At 48.3% G+C, this 19,663-nt stretch overlaps 1 protein-coding gene across 1 annotated transcript in view; it reads left to right on the top strand.

The window, feature by feature from the left end:
- Window positions 1–19,409, top strand: part of plekho2 (pleckstrin homology domain containing, family O member 2) — a 108,488-nt gene extending 89,079 nt beyond the window's left edge. Inside the window, exons 6-10 of the mRNA XM_084308169.1 lie at window positions 12,188–12,523; window positions 13,201–13,284; window positions 15,571–15,681; window positions 16,715–17,630; window positions 17,676–19,409. Coding sequence (XP_084164295.1) covers window positions 12,188–12,523; window positions 13,201–13,284; window positions 15,571–15,681; window positions 16,715–17,630; window positions 17,676–18,877 — 2,649 coding nt within the window. The 3' untranslated portion in view covers window positions 18,878–19,409. The remainder of the gene's footprint in view (window positions 1–12,187; window positions 12,524–13,200; window positions 13,285–15,570; window positions 15,682–16,714; window positions 17,631–17,675) is intronic.
- The last annotated feature ends 254 nt before the right edge of the window (window positions 19,410–19,663 follow it).

The following is a 19,663-nucleotide window of genomic DNA, read 5'->3' as shown; positions in this document are numbered from 1 at the left end:
AAGTCAGTCAGTAAATGTACCAAATGTAACGTTACCTACAGAAAAAAAAAATATTATATACTTGTAGTTGTATTATCTGCGAGACATCGCCACCAGGCAACAAGTCAAAATGCTCCGCTATCTGCAAACAGCTCCACTGTCTGTGTGTGTATACTGTGCTTTGGTCAAATCACATTCAGCATGCCCTCAGCGTTTCTCCTCTCGTTTATAATTCCTTGATCGTCAGTAACGGCTTTATTTAGTATGGGTTGATACATTGTTCAGATGGATTGCTGTTAAATGAATAAACAATCGGGCTGAAAATAACGTTATATTCCTCTTACCGTTCGCCGATGAGACTGGAGGAAAAAGATTCCAATTATTTGACGTCGATCTGCTAGATCCATTTCCCGTTTGTATGACGCAATAAACGCTGAAATCATATAGATTATTGCGTTTCAAAAGCGATCCGATGCACTCGAGTGTTTGTCTGGACCCACGTAACAAGATATTACTGCCGGAGGGATTTCCTCGATGCACCAGCGCCACTTCCGGTTTGACGTGGAGTGTAACTCGCCCGATCATCCACCAGGCGGCGGTATTGAGGCGTTGTAATATCAGTCAGGGTGCAGCTGCAGTCCCGCAGGGAGGCTGGATGAATTATGAATGCCATGGCGAAAAAATGAAATATTGATCCCATACAACGAATTATCACGTTGTTGCCGTTCAACGCATGGCGGGCAATAACGAATTATGACGTTGTTGGCATCCAATGTGTTAACACTATGGTCGCCAAAACCGCCGTACCATGTCTTTCCTCGCCATGCTCATTCTGCCAAAGACGCTGTACCACGTCTTTGATATCAATATTTCAAATATCTGTGATCGAAATCATATTTCTCCCCCGGACACTTGAGATCTACTGTTGATCCCCTCTCAACTCTCCAACGGTTCAAGAGCGCCATCTGGTGGCCGATCGGCGGATCGCCCAGAGCGGAAACAAGAAATGGAAGCTGGTGCTCATTTCAATTCGGTCCGATCACTCGGTAATAGTCCCAGGACTCGAGCTAGACACAACGGATAGCAATCAGTTACCAATAACTCGATAAACAACATGATTTGGACGTATATACTATTACACAACCTGGAAATGGATCGCATATTTCTACATCCCATAATAGGAATATCTCTGCTCCACGCTCATCGCCCAACGCTATGAGGAAGCTACGGTAAGATTCAGCGTTTTTTTTAACGTGTTCCATATAAACTGCTCTGATGATCATATCACCCACACTAGATGAATCATCTAACGTTGGCCACGGAATTATAAACGACCCCCCCCCCATCCGGTCAACATCAGATGATCAGTAGTAACTTCTAGAAGCACGTCCATTTGACATTTTTTATCTCACGCAGATTCCTATCAAACTGTATTTCATCATCAATATAATGCATTTAGGGCTATAAATCACGTTCTGGAGAAAGCTGCAGAAAACGATAAAAACATACTTATACTTTAGACCGTATTTTTGTATGAATATGTGAATGAAAAAGTATAACGTTGCTACACCCTGAACAATAGATATAGTACGTTGAATGGGCCATAGTAATGTCAATTTAGCAATACAATTTAAAAAGTTATAGCCCTGCAAAGAAGGGGAACTTCTCCATATTAAATAGGGCTGGCGGAGGATGGTAAATTATGAATTTAAGCCTGGCGATCAAAGTGTTAATAAATAAGCAGATAATTAAATTAGATGTCCATAACATTTGTGTTTTTAATTAGCATAGACTAAATAAATATGAATTCAAAAAGTTAAATACTGAATTAACGACACATTTATTAACAGGCTGAAAGTTAAAACAAATAAAAAAACAATTAGCCTATTTAATAGGCTAAACACTGCGTAAAATATAGGCTAATCGGTGGTAAAAGGCAACTTTGGCTATAGCCTTCTAAAACAGGCTAAACTTTGTTTTGGCTTCTTGAGTTCACATTTCTTTGGTTTGCAGTGGTGCATCTGAGGGCCAATGTTCCGAGACATATTACATTTTATTTGTTAGGCTATTTGAATACACCAGCCCCAAATGGTGGATTCAAATAGCCTAACAATTATACAAATATATAAATATGTCTCGGAACATTGGCTGTTGCGTTGTTGCAAACTGGGGAGGTGTGAATTAAAGAAGTTAAAACTAATAACAGGCTGAAAAAACAATTAGCCTATTTAATAGGCTAAACACAGCGCGTAAAATATAGGCTAAACAGTGCGTAAAAGTGCGATGTCTTTTAGGCTGCGCTGTGACAGCACTCCAGCTGAAGCGCGTGGGCCATACATCCCAAACTTTGTAATCCTGCGTCTTTCATGCATTTGACCACGTTTCGGACATTATCTCGGACAGTATGACATGAATATTTTCTTTCGGAATATGCCACGTCTGGAACATATTCTCGAATGCTGTTGCCAGCGCTGCAGCCTGCAGCAGTATGGGAGCCGGAGAACTCCTGGGAATGCAGGACCGCTTTACGGAGTTGGACGTCTGCGTCAATCCACTGAGCTGTAATGTCTGAAAAATACGTGCGACCTGGGAGAGTGTAACGCGGTCGTCAAGCCCTATGAATCCATTACTTTTCATGTGATCACCTTAGCCTTCTGACTACCACCGTTATACGCACATTTGCCCTCTAACGTGGTTTGCATTAGTGGCCGCTTTGTTTCCTCTGACTTTTTTTGCGCCAATAATAACGAGTTGAGTTCACCATGTAGGCTGCACTTCATCTCGATATTCAGCCGAACGCATGAATGCTGAGTCTGGCATCAGTTTGCTTACATCAAACACAATGAATGGTTTTGTTACACACGTATTATTATTCTGCAGTGTTCTGGAGGTCCAGATTAATGGTTGGGGTTGGTTCAACGGAGGGGTATGGATTGGGCTATCACCTAAAGTCCACGTTTATTATTTTCTATATATATAGTTTTATTTGTAAGATATATATTTACTGTTGACCTGATAGTGTTTTATTGTTCGCCTGTATATGCTCCTTGTATGCCGCTGCTTACAGCGCGTATTGGAACGGAGACAAAGTTATACCGTTAGTTTTGTATACAGCCGAGCCACTCAACACATATTGAACGGAGAAAAAGATAACCGTTAGTTGGAGAATAAAAGTGAGGAGAGAGAGGTGTTTTGCTACAGCGCTGTGGTGGTAACGTTAGTGCCGTTATTAGTTGGAAACGGTGTTGTGGTGTTGCCAAGGAAGAGGAGGAATACCATACTCCCGCATCGATCTGCCGACGGCGACGGGCAGGGGATAACGGAGACAGAATAGACCTTTAGACTAAGTTCGGTTGAGGCTGAACTCATATAGCAACCAACAGACTTTAGGTGATAGCCTAATCTATACCTTTCTGTTGAACTAATTCTAATTATTAATCTGGACCTTTAGAACATGCAGTATTATTAATTTGCTCAAATGTTGTGGCCTCATATGGTGCCAACTGCAGGTCTCGCCATCTCAAAGATGACCGAGCATACATACTGTAATGCAGCATCCTCCTGTTGGGGTTGCTCAATGCTGTAAAATATTACATAAAGGTTTTTTTATGAATAACGATATTTGAGGAGCCTAATAATATTGCTACAGCGTGCTGCAGGTAGTAGTAGTAGTAGCTAGGTTAGGTACCATACATGGGAGGCTGCGGGCGAAACCATCTCCGTGACGTCAGCATTTTAGCGTAAACAAAATGGCGGCCACATGTTGATAAATGCTACATAAATGGACATAACAAATAGTTTTTTCTTAGAAACGGCTTATTTTTATAACGTGATTTTTTTCTGTGGTTTATCTAAATACTAATTTGATGCTATGACTATGTTTATATCGCTATGCAACATCTCCCCTTTAAACAAAATGTCACTTTAAAGGAAGGAGGTATTGTAGTATAGTTTAGATACATTAAGAGTTAAAATTGTATAGTAGTGTACATAGGAACCAGTTTCTCAGGAACTTAGCATGTCTTTTTTTATCATGCATATCTTGTGTCTTACCTATTTTCTTTTTTTCTATGCCTATTTTTATTGTATTTTGCACAATCAATGCGGGCATGACCACCCTCATTTCACTGTATTCCCTGATATGTCTGTGACAAATAAACCTCTTGATTCTTCTTGAGTTGTAGTATTAATATGCACAGTGATTGATGAAGGTATAAAGACACTATGGTAATACATTGATTGATTGATTGATTGATTGAAATCTTTTAACAGATTGCAGAATGGGTACAATACAGTATGGCTCAATACACACAATTGTTAAGGGGATGCAGACCAGAGAAAGACTTTCATCTTATTTACATTACATTACATCAGGGTCCCCATTTTCAATTTATGACAGACACGATATACAGATATATATCATGATATACAGTACTGTTACATTTGTGACATACATGATATGCAAATATACAGTACTGTTATACAGAGATCCTAACAGAAAATTATATACATACGAGGGGGAGGAGCCAAATAAAAAAAAAAATCAAATCCCAATGCTGACAGCTATGCAATGATGGCCTGGCAAGAGACAACGCCTCTTGAAGGGAGGGGGGGGGGGGGGTTAAGTATTTCCAACATACTGTAGCTAAACGACAGCCGCAAATTTTACAAACCCGACTAAAAGCACAACCACTGCGCTACTTAACGAGCCGAGCGCCGAGAGGGAGTGCGCACGTGCTTGACCGATGAGTCAGAGGGTGCCACGGGGGCCAGCTGTCCGCCGCGGCCCACCCCCCGGGTGGACCCCCCCCCCCGTGACGGCAAGTCTGCCCCACCCATTCCCACACCGGAAGCTCCGAGCCAGGCCTCCCGAGGCAGCCGCCAGTGAGCGTCCTGGAATGCTGGGGCCTACAGGTGACCAGTACAGCAGAGCATGGCTGACACCTGGTGGACACTAGGTCAAGACTGACCCCACCCGGCGCGGCCAGGATGAGTCCTGTGTCCCCTAACGCAGCCGCCCCCCGTAAAACAGACAGGGGGTGTGCGTTTTGGCCGTAAGTCACAGAGGCGCTAGAGGGACTGACCGCCAAGAGCAGCATTCCACTGGCCCACCCACTGGTTGGGCCCCCCCCCCCCCCCCTGTGACCACAGGCCTGCCCCGTCACCCTCTCTTGGGGGTCTCTGGCTGCGTCTAACTAGACGAGCCCTCTCACGAGCCCCCCATGGGTTACAGGGACCTACAGGCTGACCAACACCTTAGTACTGTCAGCCTGGACGAGGGAAACCTACATAAAAAAAAACTCCTTCCCATCTACACACATAGAATACGCCGTTTCTATGCTGTTCCGACAGATCCGGGGGCGTGCCCGGTTCCTAACGGCAGTGTTGAAAAACACCCGGAACCCGGGAGCACTGACCTCCAATTACCAATACGTTAGGCCGTAGGGAGGCAGAACAGGCCCACTACCTCCCCACCGTATTGGGCCGGCACCCCACGTTAGGGGGAGTCGGCGAAGTCCGCCACGTGAGATGTGACATAGCCCAGTGGCCGAGGCCCCACATCAATGATTGACCAACCAATTGAAAACTACCTTTTCATTTCAACTTAACCGATTGGAGAACGGGTATCACACCGCACGCTTAATACACACAGCTGTTAAAAACGATCAGAGATGTGGAACTCAGTCTAAAACTCTACTAGTCATCCACTCGTATACGAGTCGAGGGGAAAAACACAGCACAGTACCACTGTGCGTTCTTCCACCCCACATTCGGGTGACAGGCAGGGCCACAATGCGGGCAGACGTCATCCCCCTTTTCAGCAGGAGGGGGGGCTGTCTAGCAGCCTACACCGAGGATGGGAACCTTCACTATGTCTCCACTTAAAATCGACCGACCGGGAAATTGACCTATTTCGCCAACAAAATTCTAGAATGAAACCGATTTTGTCTGGTCGTCGTGGCTGTAGCACCTGCTTTATCACAGCAGAGCCAGAAACAGCGCAAGACGAAAAAGAGCCTTGAGTAAACAACTCGAACCAGGGAAGCGCGCATGCAACTCCCCTGGTTGCTAACGCCAGAGCTAGCGAGGGTCCCCATATATCCGCCGACGGATAGCGGGGAACCCCCTTTATGCAAAAATGCATAAATGCCCCCGCCGAGTGTAACGCCAGTTCCAAGTCTTCAAATAAAAATAAATGGAACCTCAGCACCGCTCGCAGTCCTCCGGGCTAAACGCCAGGAGTCAGCGGGGTCAAATCATATTACAATAACAATAGAACAGCGGGGCACTTGACCAAAACCCACACATCAGACAGTCATTTTCTCTGAAAAAGGACCCGTTGATGACAAAAAACGCAAGACCTGCTACCATTGTGCCTCCCCACAGGCGAGGCAAAATGGCGTTAAGCCGTCTAGCATCATATCAGGCATTTTCTCATGGGGACATGACTAAAACGTCATACCTGAGAAAAGGTAATCGTGGCATCGTCTGGTATCACATCAGACATAGTAACGGAGGAATAATTGCACGTTTGTTGAACAGAACCTGCCGGTTTCACTCTGGCTTTTTTATTACAAAAAACCAACGTAAACAACAACAAACATAAACGTATATACAGTGCAAAGAATAGAGGAATTATGTACAACGTGGGCGAGAGGGGGGAACACTTTCCAGCGTTCCACTACCACAGTCGCACCCAACAACAAAACAATACGTACATAAAACCACTCGGGGCAATGGGGAAAAACACCCGTTACCTCCTTCTATTCACCTCCTTCATGTTGTGGCCCGTCCACGGACAACAATTGTATCGACAGATTGCAGAATGGGTACAATGCAGTACGCCTCAATACACACAATTGTCAGAGGGATGCCGACCAGGGAAAGACTACTATAGTCTTATTTACCCCAGTGCAGCCCATTTCCAATTTTACCATATATATATATTATATACATACATAAATATATGTCTAACATACAATTCCCCATTGACGTGAACACAACACGGGGGGGATCCATTGTCTGGCACCACATCAGACATGGCAAATGGTTTTCAAACTACTATATATATATATATATGCCTAAATCCATAATTCACCGCTGTCGCGTACATAACACGAGTGGGAAGTGTGGACACACTGCATGGCCCCGCGGCGCCTCACCTTGTTCAAAAACAGGTGACACAAGGCACGTGCCAGCATGATATAGTGATTGAAAATCGTATTAACAGATTGCAAAATGCGTACAATGCAGCACGCCTCAGTACACACAATTGTCAGAGGGGTGCCGACCAGGGAAAGACACTAGTCTTATTTACCCTGCGTACCCCATTTTCAATTTTACCATACATATATAAATATATGTCTAAACATACAATACCCTGTTGTCGTGGACAAACACGGGGGGTAAAAGAAGACACAGCAGGAAATGACAGGGGGGCCCATTCACTCGAAAGAGAAAGGACACACACCACAGGGTTAAAACGAGCACAAGCACGCACCTGTTGATGTACACCTGCCGCTGGTCACGCGCCTCTTTTTCCTTGAATGCCAAGCTCTTCTGGACGGTTCTCCACATAGAGATGCGGCGGGGGGGTATGCCTTCTGACCAACAACAGTTTGGTTAATCCCAAGGAGGTAAAAGGTACTCTTCCGTTCATGCTCGTCGGATTTGGAACATCTGGCCATTCAATGCCGCCCATTCCACCTACCCCGAGAGTTCACCGCCATCATTTTGACTGCAGTATACATCCCTCCCCAGGCAAACACCGTCAGGGCTCTGGCGGAACTGGTGGAGCATCTTAGCATTCATCAGATAAAACATCCGGACGCAGCCATGATCGTAGCCGGCGATTTCAACAAGGCAAATCTGAAAAAAGTGATGCCATCCTTCTTTCAGCACATCGCCTGCTCCACCAGAGGGAGAAACACGCTCGACCACTGCTACACCCCGTTCAGAGCCGGCTACAAAGCTGTACCGGCTCCGCCACTAGCGGGGGCGACTAGCACGTCCGATCATGACTCCATTTACCTGATCCCTGCTTACAGACAGAGATCACGTTGTCCGACCAATCAGAGGCCACGCTTCAGGACGCTCTTCAGGACGCTCTCGAGGACGTAGACTGGGGGATGTTTCAAAGAAGCGCCAGTGACATCAGCGAGTTCGCGGACACGGTCGTGAGTTTCATAACATCACTTGCCGACAGTATTGTCCCCACAAAGAAGGTGCGGGTGTTCCCAAACCAGAAACCGTGGGTGGACAGTACTATCAGAGCAGCTCTGAAATCTCGCACCATTGCCTACAACCTGGGCAGAGAGTCAGGAAACATGGAGGATTATAAGGCTACATTCTATACTCTGCGCAAGGCTGTTAAACTTGCAAAATGGACGTATGCTGACAAAATGGAGACACAAATGGCACAGAATGACACAAAAGGCTTATGGCGAGGACTGAGGACGATAACTGACTACAAAGTCAGCGCCCCCTCAATGGGGAGCGACGACGCCTCTATCGCGGACAAACTCAACTCTTTCTACGCTCGGTTTGGTGTAGACAGTGGCGCCGCTAGCTCAACGGCTAGTGACGTCACTGGCGCGCGCCGGCTGTTGTGGAGGGGGGGGGGGGCATCCGCGGGGGGGCGGGGACACTCATTGTCGGTACACCGTGTGAGAAGAGCATTTATGCAGGTGAACACCAGAAAAGCTGCTGGCCCAGATGGAATAACAGGACGCATACTTAAGTCCTGTGCTAACCAGCTAGCCCCTGTGTTCACCGCAATATTTAATCGATCCCTGGTGGAGTCAGTGGTCCCTGCCTGCTTCAAGATGTCTACCATCATCCCTGTACCAAAGAAAACCTCAAAATATCAATATCAAAATATCATGCTATGTTGGATATTGTACTTTGTGTAATATGAATATATCACACCATGGGTTCTTCTTGTTGCTCTGATTCTTCAGGCTCGGAGTGTCAGGCCTGAGTATAGCTATCCCCAATCAAAAGTACATCATATATCCAGGTCGTAAAACCGGGGTTTTTTCCAGCCGGTTTCACATCTTCACCTGTTAATATAATTATTTAGCAGCCAGAGCAGTTTTCACAGTAAAAAAAGACATGATGATTGAAGATCAGCTGGCTGCGTGCCAGAGTGGCCGGTAGAGTTGACAGATTTACCAGATGCAGACAAAAGGCCTCAAACACACCATCCAATCCCCCCCCCCCCCCCCCCCCCCCCCCCCCCCACATGTCCACTGGTTAGGAAAACGGTTTTGAAGCTGAAACACCTAAAGAGGATTTTGGAAATGATTGAAGCGTTTTAGTTTTTGGCGTGTGTGCAGTGAACAGTTGTACAGTGAGGCTGCAGGAACTTAATCCTGGCCGGACTTCTGAGAGAAATCGATCTGGAGGCTTTTGTTTATTTTAACTGGGCCTCGTTTTCCCAAAAGCATCGCAGAGCTATGATGATTGTAAAAAGCATGTCACGAGGGCTGTCTTAAATACTTTGAAGCTTCGTTCGATGACATGAGCTTCGAACATAAAAAAAAAAATTGCGAAGTGTAAAAAAGAACTTTTTTTATTTTTATTTTTTCCCTCCAAAATGCATCTCCAAGGGAATATCCCTTGGAGTTGTACACGACGGCGACGCCACACAAAACATTAATAAGGCTATGCCTATGCTGCTATGACTAATGTGTTACCAAGTTGGCTAATTTAATTGTAATCATCTGCTTTTGTAGGTGCATTGTCTGATATAATTATAAATGATAAATGATAAATTAAATATAATATAATTGTTTGCTTGATAGACGAAGGTTGCAACATAATTATGTGATGTCATGTCGTTGGCTGTGAGAGCAGCCCCACTGCACCCAGGCAGTGCAGCCGAGTGAAACCTTGTTGGCTGCGTCACAGTCACGAAAGGGGCTACTTAATTAATTAATCCAATCCACTTTATTTATAGAGCACATTTAAAAACAACAAAGTTTACCAACGTGCTTTTTTTTCTCTCTCGAAGCTTCGAATTAAAATCGAAGCTCGGCCCCGAAGCTTCGATTGCCAAAAAAAGCTTCGAAGGTCAGCCCTAAATCCTATTATATTGTACTGTAGGGTGTTTCCCAAAAGCCCGCCCTCAGAAACGATGGTAGATTAACGAGCGCTTCCTGCCACTCGTAGAAGTGCGTCTTCAGGAGGAAGGAGACGTCTGTCGCCGGCTGGAATCATCACCAGCTACATTTCTTTATGACCACGACGCTCTCTGTGAATAAAAGTGGAAATGCAACAGGAGTGACTTCAGGAAAGGAGAACTTTTACATTTAGTCGTTTAGCTGAACGCTTTTATCCAAAGCGACTTACAAGTTTTGTACGACAAGTCATCATGAAGGGTACAACTCTATCAGCTGAGTAACAATGACGAAAACTTGATCAAAGTATTTGAATAATGAGGAAACCATGAAAATGGGAATAAAACACAACATTGGTGATTAATGCACATTGAGTGGTAATCAGAAAAAGTTATATATTTTTTACTGTTGGCTATTGTGCATCTCTCGGATGATTCCCACCGTTAAATCTGTCTCCATCCTCTTGTCCCCCTGGTAACCAGGTGCCCCCTCCTCTTGTCCCCCTGGTGCCCCCTCTTCTTGTCCCCCTGGTAACATGGTGCCCCCTCTTCTTGTCCCCCTGGTAACATGGTGCCTCCTCTTGTCCCCCTGGAGGTTTTTCAAAGTGGATATAGTGTTACAGATTGGTGGATGACAGCATCTACTTATAGCCAGGTCAGAGAGGTAGAGGTGGTGGAGGAGGACGACAGAGAGAGAGTCGGTGTGTTTAGCAGCAGTCAGTGTGTTAACAGCGAGAAGGGTGTGTGTGTGGCTCCAAGGTCGTTCAGCATCTTGATAAGCATTGAAAGTGCAGGCAGGCAGAGAGACATCAATAGAACAAACGTTTAATGTGTGTTAAAGGTGAATAGCAGTTGTCATGACAGCGCGTCACATAGCGACTAGAAGAGAGGCCGGGGCTGTCGTTGCTATGGCGAGAATATAGAAAGGGGAGTTTTCTTCCGGGTGTAAGTCAGACTGAGAAACGAACCACACAGAAGAGAGGAACCACACAGAAGAGAGGAACCACAGAGACTTTGAGACGGCTCCCTCCTCCCCTCGCAAAAAAAGGGGGGGGGGGGGGCAGCAATGGAGAAGTGCCACGACGACAGGCTTTTGGAATAACCACCAGGCCGCGATGACCACCGAGCGGGGTGAAAGGAGAGATCATTAGAATAATGAATTTAGTTTCTTTCAAAGACTTTTCAAGGACAATACGAAATGGGTAATATCTGATTACGAGGCTTTTGTTTATGGAATAAACAACGTTTTCCAAGAAAGGTATTACGCTGTCGAGTGTCGAATTCTTATGATTACGGATTGCATTAAAGGGGAATGACAAAGATTGTACAGCCAGTATGAGAAGACGTCGGAGAGAGAAATAAACACAACACAGAAACTACACGAGCCAACAGATGAAGAGGTGATAAGTGGCTGATTATGATCAAGATCTAACACACTGGTAACGTGGCATAGTTACAGTAATTACTGCACAGCACTTAGAAGATGGAGAGAAGTGGGCAGCTGGGTGGCACAGCGGACATTGCACTTGTCACCAATGCAAGAGACACCGGGTTCAAATCCGGCTGTCGGCGTTGCCTCCGGCTTGGGGCGGCCGTCATACTGACTCAATTGGCAGAGTTAGCGGGTGGAAGTCGAAGGGTGGTAGTCTGGACGTTGTGGACAGCGACTCCTACAGGTCAGTCAGGGCGCCTGCACAGCAGAGACAGGAAATGGCGGGGGGGTAGTGTGAGCCTCCCACGCGTTACACCTCGCCAATGAGAGTCCGCGCTGGCAGGTGAAAAGATGCGACAGGCTGCCTCCTCGTGTATCGGAGGGGACACGTGATGCAAGGCTTCTATCCTCCCTACAACCGGCCAGTGGGGGGCACATGCGAGCAACGTTCAAGACAGGGGAGGGGACAATTGGCACGAGAGGTCAATTGGGATGGGAGAAAAAAAAATAGAAAAAGGAGGAGAAAAAGTGGAGTAAAAAAAATAAGATGGAGAGAAGTGTGTGGCCGCCGTTGGGACCTGAAGCACAATTTCCATCCCCCCAAAAGCACTTATCTGATCTGATCTGATCTATATCATATTCCCTGTACTCTCTAGGTGGCTAACGAATCATCGGAAGGCATGCTGCGTCTGGACCTCGATCTGCCTAATGGGACCCATGGGACCGACACCACCGACTCCGGCCCCCAGGAGGCAGTGAAGCCCCCCAGGCCTCCATCCCAAGCCGGCGAGGCCGCTGAGGAGGAGGAGGAGGAGCCGGCGGGGAGGAGGAGCAACGAGGAGGGGGAGGAGGAGCCGCGGGCCGAGGAGACGCCCCAGAAAAAGGCCCTGCAGCCTCCCATGCCGCTGTCTAAAGTGGTCAAACCTACCGAGGACGCCGCGGAGGAACCGACCGCGGAGGAGGAGGAGGAGGAGGGCGGCGCTGAGAAGAAGGTCTGCGTGAATAATAATGACCTCATAACTCCAGCTGTAGTTTGGTTGATTGATTGATTGATAATTGTATTAACAGATTGCAGAATGGGTACAATACAGTACGGCTCAATACATACAATTGTTTCGGCTTGTTTACATCAGGGTCCCCCATTTTCAATTCATCATGACATTTATGACATACACGACATACAAATATACAGTACTGTTTATTTACAGACAGAGTTTCTAAAAGAGAGTATATACATTTGAGGGGGAAGAAACTGTACATTGGAGGGGGTTGGGTGGGGGGGTTTTGGACATTTACAGGGGCCAGTTTCGAATTGCAGCCTCCCGTAGGTGTTCTTTGAGAGTGGTTTTGAATGTGGGTAGGGATTCACATTCCTTTACAGCTTTGGGTAGGGCGTTCCACATTGTTGTGGCATAATTGCGAAACGTGTTTAGTCCCTTGTTTGAGCCGAATCTGGGTTTAACATGATTTGTGGAGCTCCCTCTGGTGTTGTGATCGTGGTATTCACTGACCTTTGGGAAGTATTTCGACATGTACATGGGTACCTGTGTGGTGTAGTGTATCTTGTAGACCAGGCCCATTGCAAGGTGCTGTACTCGGTCGTGGGTTTTCTTGTTTTTACTGTAGGCCTAACGATATTTCATTAAACGATATTTTATTGTTTTAAAAGGTCCTCGAACCACCCATGCCCCCGTCCAAAGAGGCCAAACCTACAACACCAGCCGAGGAGGAACCAGCCGAGGAGGCCGAGAAGGTTTGATTGATTGATTGATTGATTGATTGATTCATTGATTGAAAAGTTTATTAACAGATTGCAGAATGGGTACAATACAGTACAGCTCAATACACACAATTGTTAAGGGGATGCAGACCAGAGAAAGACTTTCGTCTTGTTTACATCAGGGTCCCCCATTTTCAATTCATCATAACATATATGACATACACGACAAGATAGACAGTACTGCTACATCTATACATTTATGACATACCAGATTTGCAAATACAGTACTGTTTGTGATACAAAAAGTGTCCAGAAAAAGAGTGTATATACATTTGACGTAGAAACTGTACATTGGAGGTGGGGGTGGGTGGGGGACATTGTACACTGTACATTGGAATACTGACAAAGCCATACTTGGTAATTTACTGTACAACTGGGTTAGGACATTTGTAGGGGCCAGTTTCGAATTGCAGTCCCGTAGGTGTTCTTTGAGAGTGTTTTTGAAAGTGGGTAGTGATTCACATTCCTTTACAGCTTTGGGTAGGGCGTTCCACATTGATGTGGCATAATTGCAAAACGTGTTTAGTCCCTTGTTTGAGCCGAATCTGGGTTTAACATGATTTGTGGAGCTCCCTCTGGTGTCGTGGTCGTGGTATTCACTGACCTTTGGGAAGTATTTTGACATGTACATGGGTACCTTGGTCGTGTAGTGTATCTTGTAGACCAGGCCCATTGCAAGTTGCTGTACTCTGTCGTCTACTCTAAGCCATCCTAGGTTGTCAAAGTGGGCAGGGGTGAGGTGGGTTCTAGGAGTCAGGTCAAGCAGTAGTCTGACTAGTTTGTTTTGAGATGTTTGTAATTTGGTTTTTAGTGCCTTTGAGGTGCTTTGGTACCATGAGGTGCAAGCATAGTCGTAGTACCCTTGAATGAGTGCTCCTGCCAGAGTCTTCAGGGTATTCTTGTTTACCAGAGAGGAGATCCGGCACAATTAGGCGCCGGTATGTAGAAGAATGGCCAGCTATAATGAACACTCACCTGACCATGTTATTTGTTTTATAATTGTGTAGACACAATTAGGGGCCGGTGTAAAGGCCATATGAGCGTTTTGGTTATTAATATTATTATTATTTTGGTTAGAATAGTGTCTTATTTATGTTTGAACACTAGAGGGCTCACCGCCTCCATTATAGCCCCTCTTCTATAAATAGCCTAGCTAATTACTGTAATCCCATGCACCTGTGATGAGGATAACATTTTCCACTTTGTAGTGGCCGCTTGTCGCTCCCCAATGAATCGACAAGCGTCCGCGATGCACCCGCAATTAATTACAGGTGCATCGTGGACGCCTGTCAGCACATGGAGGAATGACAGTCGGCCACTACAAAGTAGAAAAATTTATCCTCTTCAATTTCAGGTAATCCAATAACGGAGGTTTCAAATCTTCTTACCTCAGGGGGGGGGGCAGGTGGCGCACGGAGATTACGTTCGTCACCAACACCGGGAGACACTAGGATTCGCCTGTTCGAATCCAGCTCCCGGCGTTGCTATCAGCTTGGCTGGCCTCTCACACTGATACAATTGGCTGTATCAGGGGGTGGGAAAGCTGAAGGGTGGGTCCTGGGCGTTGTGGACAGCGACCCATACAGTTCGGTCGGGGCGCCTGCTCAGCGAGGGTTGGAACTGAGGAGAGATAGTGTGGCCTCCCACATGCTACACTCTCCCCGGTGAGAACCTGCGCAGCCAGGTTGGCCTGCCCCAGGCTGCACATGCGTCGGGGGAAAGCATGTGACAGTCTCCGGTCTCCCGGACCAACAGTAGGGGAAAGTACGCAACAACCAGGAAGGGTGGGATGGGAGAGAAATCTTCTTACCTCGCTTTCTTTTGTGAGGAAAGTTGTCCTATACTTATACTCACATCCTTTTTATCATGTTTCATGAGGGAATTCTCACACATGTCCTTCTTTTGTGAGGAGTTTTTCTAGCTTTGTACTCACTCAGCACACGTCCTTCTTCCATGAGGAATTTTTCTACTTTGTAGTGGCCGACTGTCATTCCTCCATGTGCAGGTGCAGGTGCATGGGATTACAGTAATTAGCTAGGCTATTTATAGAAGAGGGGCTATAATGGAGGCTGTGAGCCCTCTAGTGTTCAAACATAAATAAGACACTATTCTAACCAAAATAATAATAATATTAATAACCAAAACACTCATATGGCCTTTACACTAATAACATGGAGTATTAGACAGTTTTTAACAGCTAGGTATCGTGATACTTTTCGTGCTGCTGTAGGCCTAATGGATATCTTATTGTTTTAAAAGGTCCTCAAACCACCCATGCCCCCGTCCAAAGAGGCCAAACCTGCAACACCAGCCGAGGAGGAACCAGTCGAGGATGAACCAGCCGAGGAGGCCGACGGCTCTGAGAAGGAGGTCTGCATGGTGCTACATACAGTACATCCAATAAATACATAAATTATCATACATGGGGTTCCTGCATGGGTTTTCTGTAGCATGGGGTTCCTGCAGCATGGGGTTCCTGTAGCATGGGGTTCCTGTAGCATGGGGTTCCTGTAGCATGGGTTTTCTGTAGCATGGGGTTCCTGCTGCATGGGGTTCCTGCTGCATGGGGTTCCTGCTGCATGGGGTTCCTGCAGCATGGGGTTCCTGTAGCATGGGGTTCCTACATGGGGTTCCTGTAGCATGGGGTTCCTGTAGCATGGGGTTCCTGCAGCATGGGGTTCCTGCAGCATGGGGTTCCTGCAGCATGGGGTTCCTGTAGCATGGGGTTCCTGCAGCATGGGGTTCCTGTAGCATGGGGTTCCTGTAGCATGGGGTTCCTGTAGCATGGGGTTCCTGTAGCATGGGGTTCCTGTAGCATGGGGTTCCTACACGGGGTTCCTGTAGCATGGGGTTCCTGCAGCATGGGGTTCCTACATGGGGTTCCTGTAGCATGGGGTTCCTGCAGCATGGGGTTCCTGCAGCATGGGGTTCCTGTAGCATGGGGTTCCTGTAGCATGGGGTTCCTGTAGCATGGGGTTCCTGCAGCATGGGGTTCCTGCAGCATGGGGTTCCTGCAGCATGGGGTTCCTGTAGCATGGGGTTCCTGTAGCATGGGGTTCCTGTAGCATGGGGTTCCTGCAGCATGGGGTTCCTGTAGCATGGGGTTCCTGTAGCATGGGGTTCCTGCAGCATGGGGTTCCTGTAGCATGGGGTTCCTGCAGCATGGGGTTCCTGCTGCATGGGAGGGGCTTGTCAGTTAAGGCGCGTGGGTTCCTTGGCCAAGCATTGTGGGGAAACCACAGCGTTTCACTCGTCTGTCTTCACATCAGCCCTTTTGTAGCATTGCTTTCAATGTGGTGGAGATTTAGTTTCAGAATTAATAAACTCTTCATAATAAATGTGTGTATATCCGTCGGCCTGATATAGCATATAACATTATCTGACTTTTGTGTTGTTTTTGAAGCCGCCCATGCCACCCTCTAAAGAGGCCAAGCCCGGTGCTCCACCTGCCGACGAACCAACCCAGGAGAGCAGCCCTGAGGAGGACGGGACGCAGATAGGCCCACCGCCCACCCCTCTGAGCAAACCCACCGGGGACGGGATGCAGACAGGCCCACCGCCCACCCCTCTGAACAAACCAACCCAGGAGAGCAGCCCTGAGGACGGGACGCAGATAGGCCCACCGCCCACCCCTCTGAGCAAACCCACCGGGGACGGGATGCAGACGGGCCCACCGCCCACCCCTCCGAACAAACCCACTGGGGACGGGATGCAGACGGGCCCACCGCCCACCCCTCTCAACAAACCCACCGGGGACGGGAGGCAGACAGGCCCACCGACCACCCCTCTGAACAAACCCACCGGGGACGGGATGCAGACGGGCCCACCGCCCACCCCTCTGAACAAACCCACCGGGGACGGGATGCAGACGGGCCCACCGCCCACCCCTCCGAACAAACCCACTGGGGACGGGATGCAGACGGGCCCACCGCCCACCCCTCTGAACAAACCCACCGGGGACTGGATGCAGACGGGCCCACCGACCACCCCTCTGAACAAACCCACCGGGGACGGGAGGCAGACGGGCCCACCGACCACCCCTCTGAACAAACCCACCGGGGACGGGAGGCAGACAGGCCCACCGCCCACCCCTCTGAACAAACCCACCGGGGACGGGAGGCAGACAGGTCCACCGCCCACCCCTCTGAACAAACCCGCCAGTGGCTCCATGGACAACCTGACGGAGGCCTCGCAGTCCAGGCAGAAAAAGCCCAGTCCTCCCCCGCCGCTGTCCAAAGACAAGAAGCACTCATTGGACCTGCCGCCCTCCCCGTCTGATGACACGACAGATGAAAGCAAAGAACGGAAGACGGGGGAAGGTGAGGAGGAGGAGGAGGAGGAGGAGGAAAAGGAGGAGGAGGAGAATGAGAAGGCTGATATAAAACAAAATGGTGTAACTGAGACGGTGAATGAGATGGAGTCCTCTTGCGCCGTATCTGAAAAGTCTCTCCCTGAGGTCAAAGGGCAGTCTGCGGTAACGGATCCCTCAGAAAGCACTGCTGAAGACCGAGGAGACGCCAAACGGTCTCCACCTTCACTTGAAGAACCACTAGGATCTAGTGGCAGAACGGATACAGCATCCGACCAGCTGCCCCAGAAGTCCTCTCAACTTCCAACACCATCGGTAACGACACCATCAGTAACGACACCAGAGCCCATCAGAAAGATCCCCTGCCTCCGTGCACTGCCCAAGAAGAAGCCCGTGAAAATCCCGCTTCCCAAACCGTCCGTTTCCGTTGATCGGCCTACCACCCGGACAGAGTCCATCGTTACTCGGCCTCGGGAGAAGCCAGACGCCCCGGCTCCACCACAGATATATGTCCCGGTCGCTCCTGCTGAAGACGAGGTGAAACTCGTCACAGTGTCTAAGAGCGACTTCCCAGCAGCGGTGGTGGTTCTCTCTTTGAGCGACCCGACGGCTGACAGCCCCGGCGCCAGCCCTCCGCCCCGTCGCTCGGAAAAGAAGGAGAGGGAGGAGGAGAGGTCCATCGACAGCGGCCGGCACTCTGACGACGACGGCGGCAGTGAGGGGTCGGAGAGCGCCGGAGACTTGTCGGTGGCTTTCGGCGTCTCGCCCCCGAGGAGGAGCAGCAGCAGCAGCACGCATCTGGACGCGATGGACGTCAGCGACGATGACAGCCTGGGGAGGAGGGGCACCGACGAAGGACCTCCGGCTCCAACGCAGACTCGGGTCGACTGGAAGCCGGAATCCACCTTCATCCGGCTCGGTGAGGAACCTCGTCCGTCTGCCGCCGTGGGCGATCTGCGGCCCGAAGCTTCAAGGGAAATCGGGCGGCCGGCCAGAGAGGTGGCCCCCCTGGCCGATGTGGACGCTGCTGCCCCTGAGGGCAGCGTGGGGGACATGGTGGGTGAAGTAGCACTGAAAGAGCTGGAAGAGAGAAGGCAAGGGAAGCCAAGGGAGCTCCTGGTCGAGGCCGGGGAGACGCTGAACAGGGCCGGCCGGTTCCCCAGGGAGGCTGAGAGTTCGAAGGGGTCCAAGACGTGTGAACGACACAATCGAGAGGAACAGCTGGTGATTGTTAATATTGACAACAACATCAATTGATTTTTATTGGGATTGATTGTAGAGATGAGGGCGGATGACGGATGTCACTGTTTTTTATTATTATTTTTTTGCTGGTTAAGCGGCACATGCAGCTGTTTGCTGATTCGACTAAGTGCAATTATTCCCACTTTCGCTTATTCTGCGGCTGAAGGTCGGGCTTTACGTTGATACTGTATCCTCGTTATCTGCCTCCATTCCATATTGATCATTATCAAGGATAACTTGAATACTAATCGACAATTAAGTAGATGATGACACAGGAAATTATTAGACAGTGGAAGTCAGGTAATGTTTCAAGTGTCTTTTTCAGCCATGCCTTCACAGTTTCTCTATGAGGCCTTCCATTTCTCTACGAGGCCTTCAGTTTCTCTACGAGGCCTTCAGTTTCTCTACGAGGCCTTCCGTTTCTCTACGAGGCCTTCAGTTTCTCTACGAGACCTTCCGTTTCTCTACGAGGCCTTCAGTTTCTCTACGAGGCCTTCAGTTTCTCTACGAGGCCTTCAGTTTCTCTACGAGGCCTTCCGTTTCTCTACGAGACCTTCAGTTTCTCTACGAGGCCTTCAGTTTCTCTACGAGGCCTTCCGTTTCTCTATGAGACCTTCAGTTTCTCTACGAGGCCTTCAGTTTCTCTACGAGGCCTTCAGTTTCTCTACGAGGCCTTCAGTTTCTCTACGAGGCCTTCAGTTTCTCTACGAGACCTTCCGTTTCTCTACGAGACCTTCAGTTTCTCTACGAGGCCTTCAGTTTCTCTACGAGGCCTTCCGTTTCTCTACGAGGCCTTCCGTT

This window comes from Notolepis coatsorum (assembly GCF_963971535.1).
Source record: "Notolepis coatsorum genome assembly, chromosome: 2".
Taxonomy (NCBI): domain Eukaryota; kingdom Metazoa; phylum Chordata; class Actinopteri; order Aulopiformes; family Paralepididae; genus Notolepis; species Notolepis coatsorum.
The sequence above is the reverse complement of the archived record's forward strand: the minus strand, read 5'-3'. Positions and strand labels throughout refer to the sequence as shown.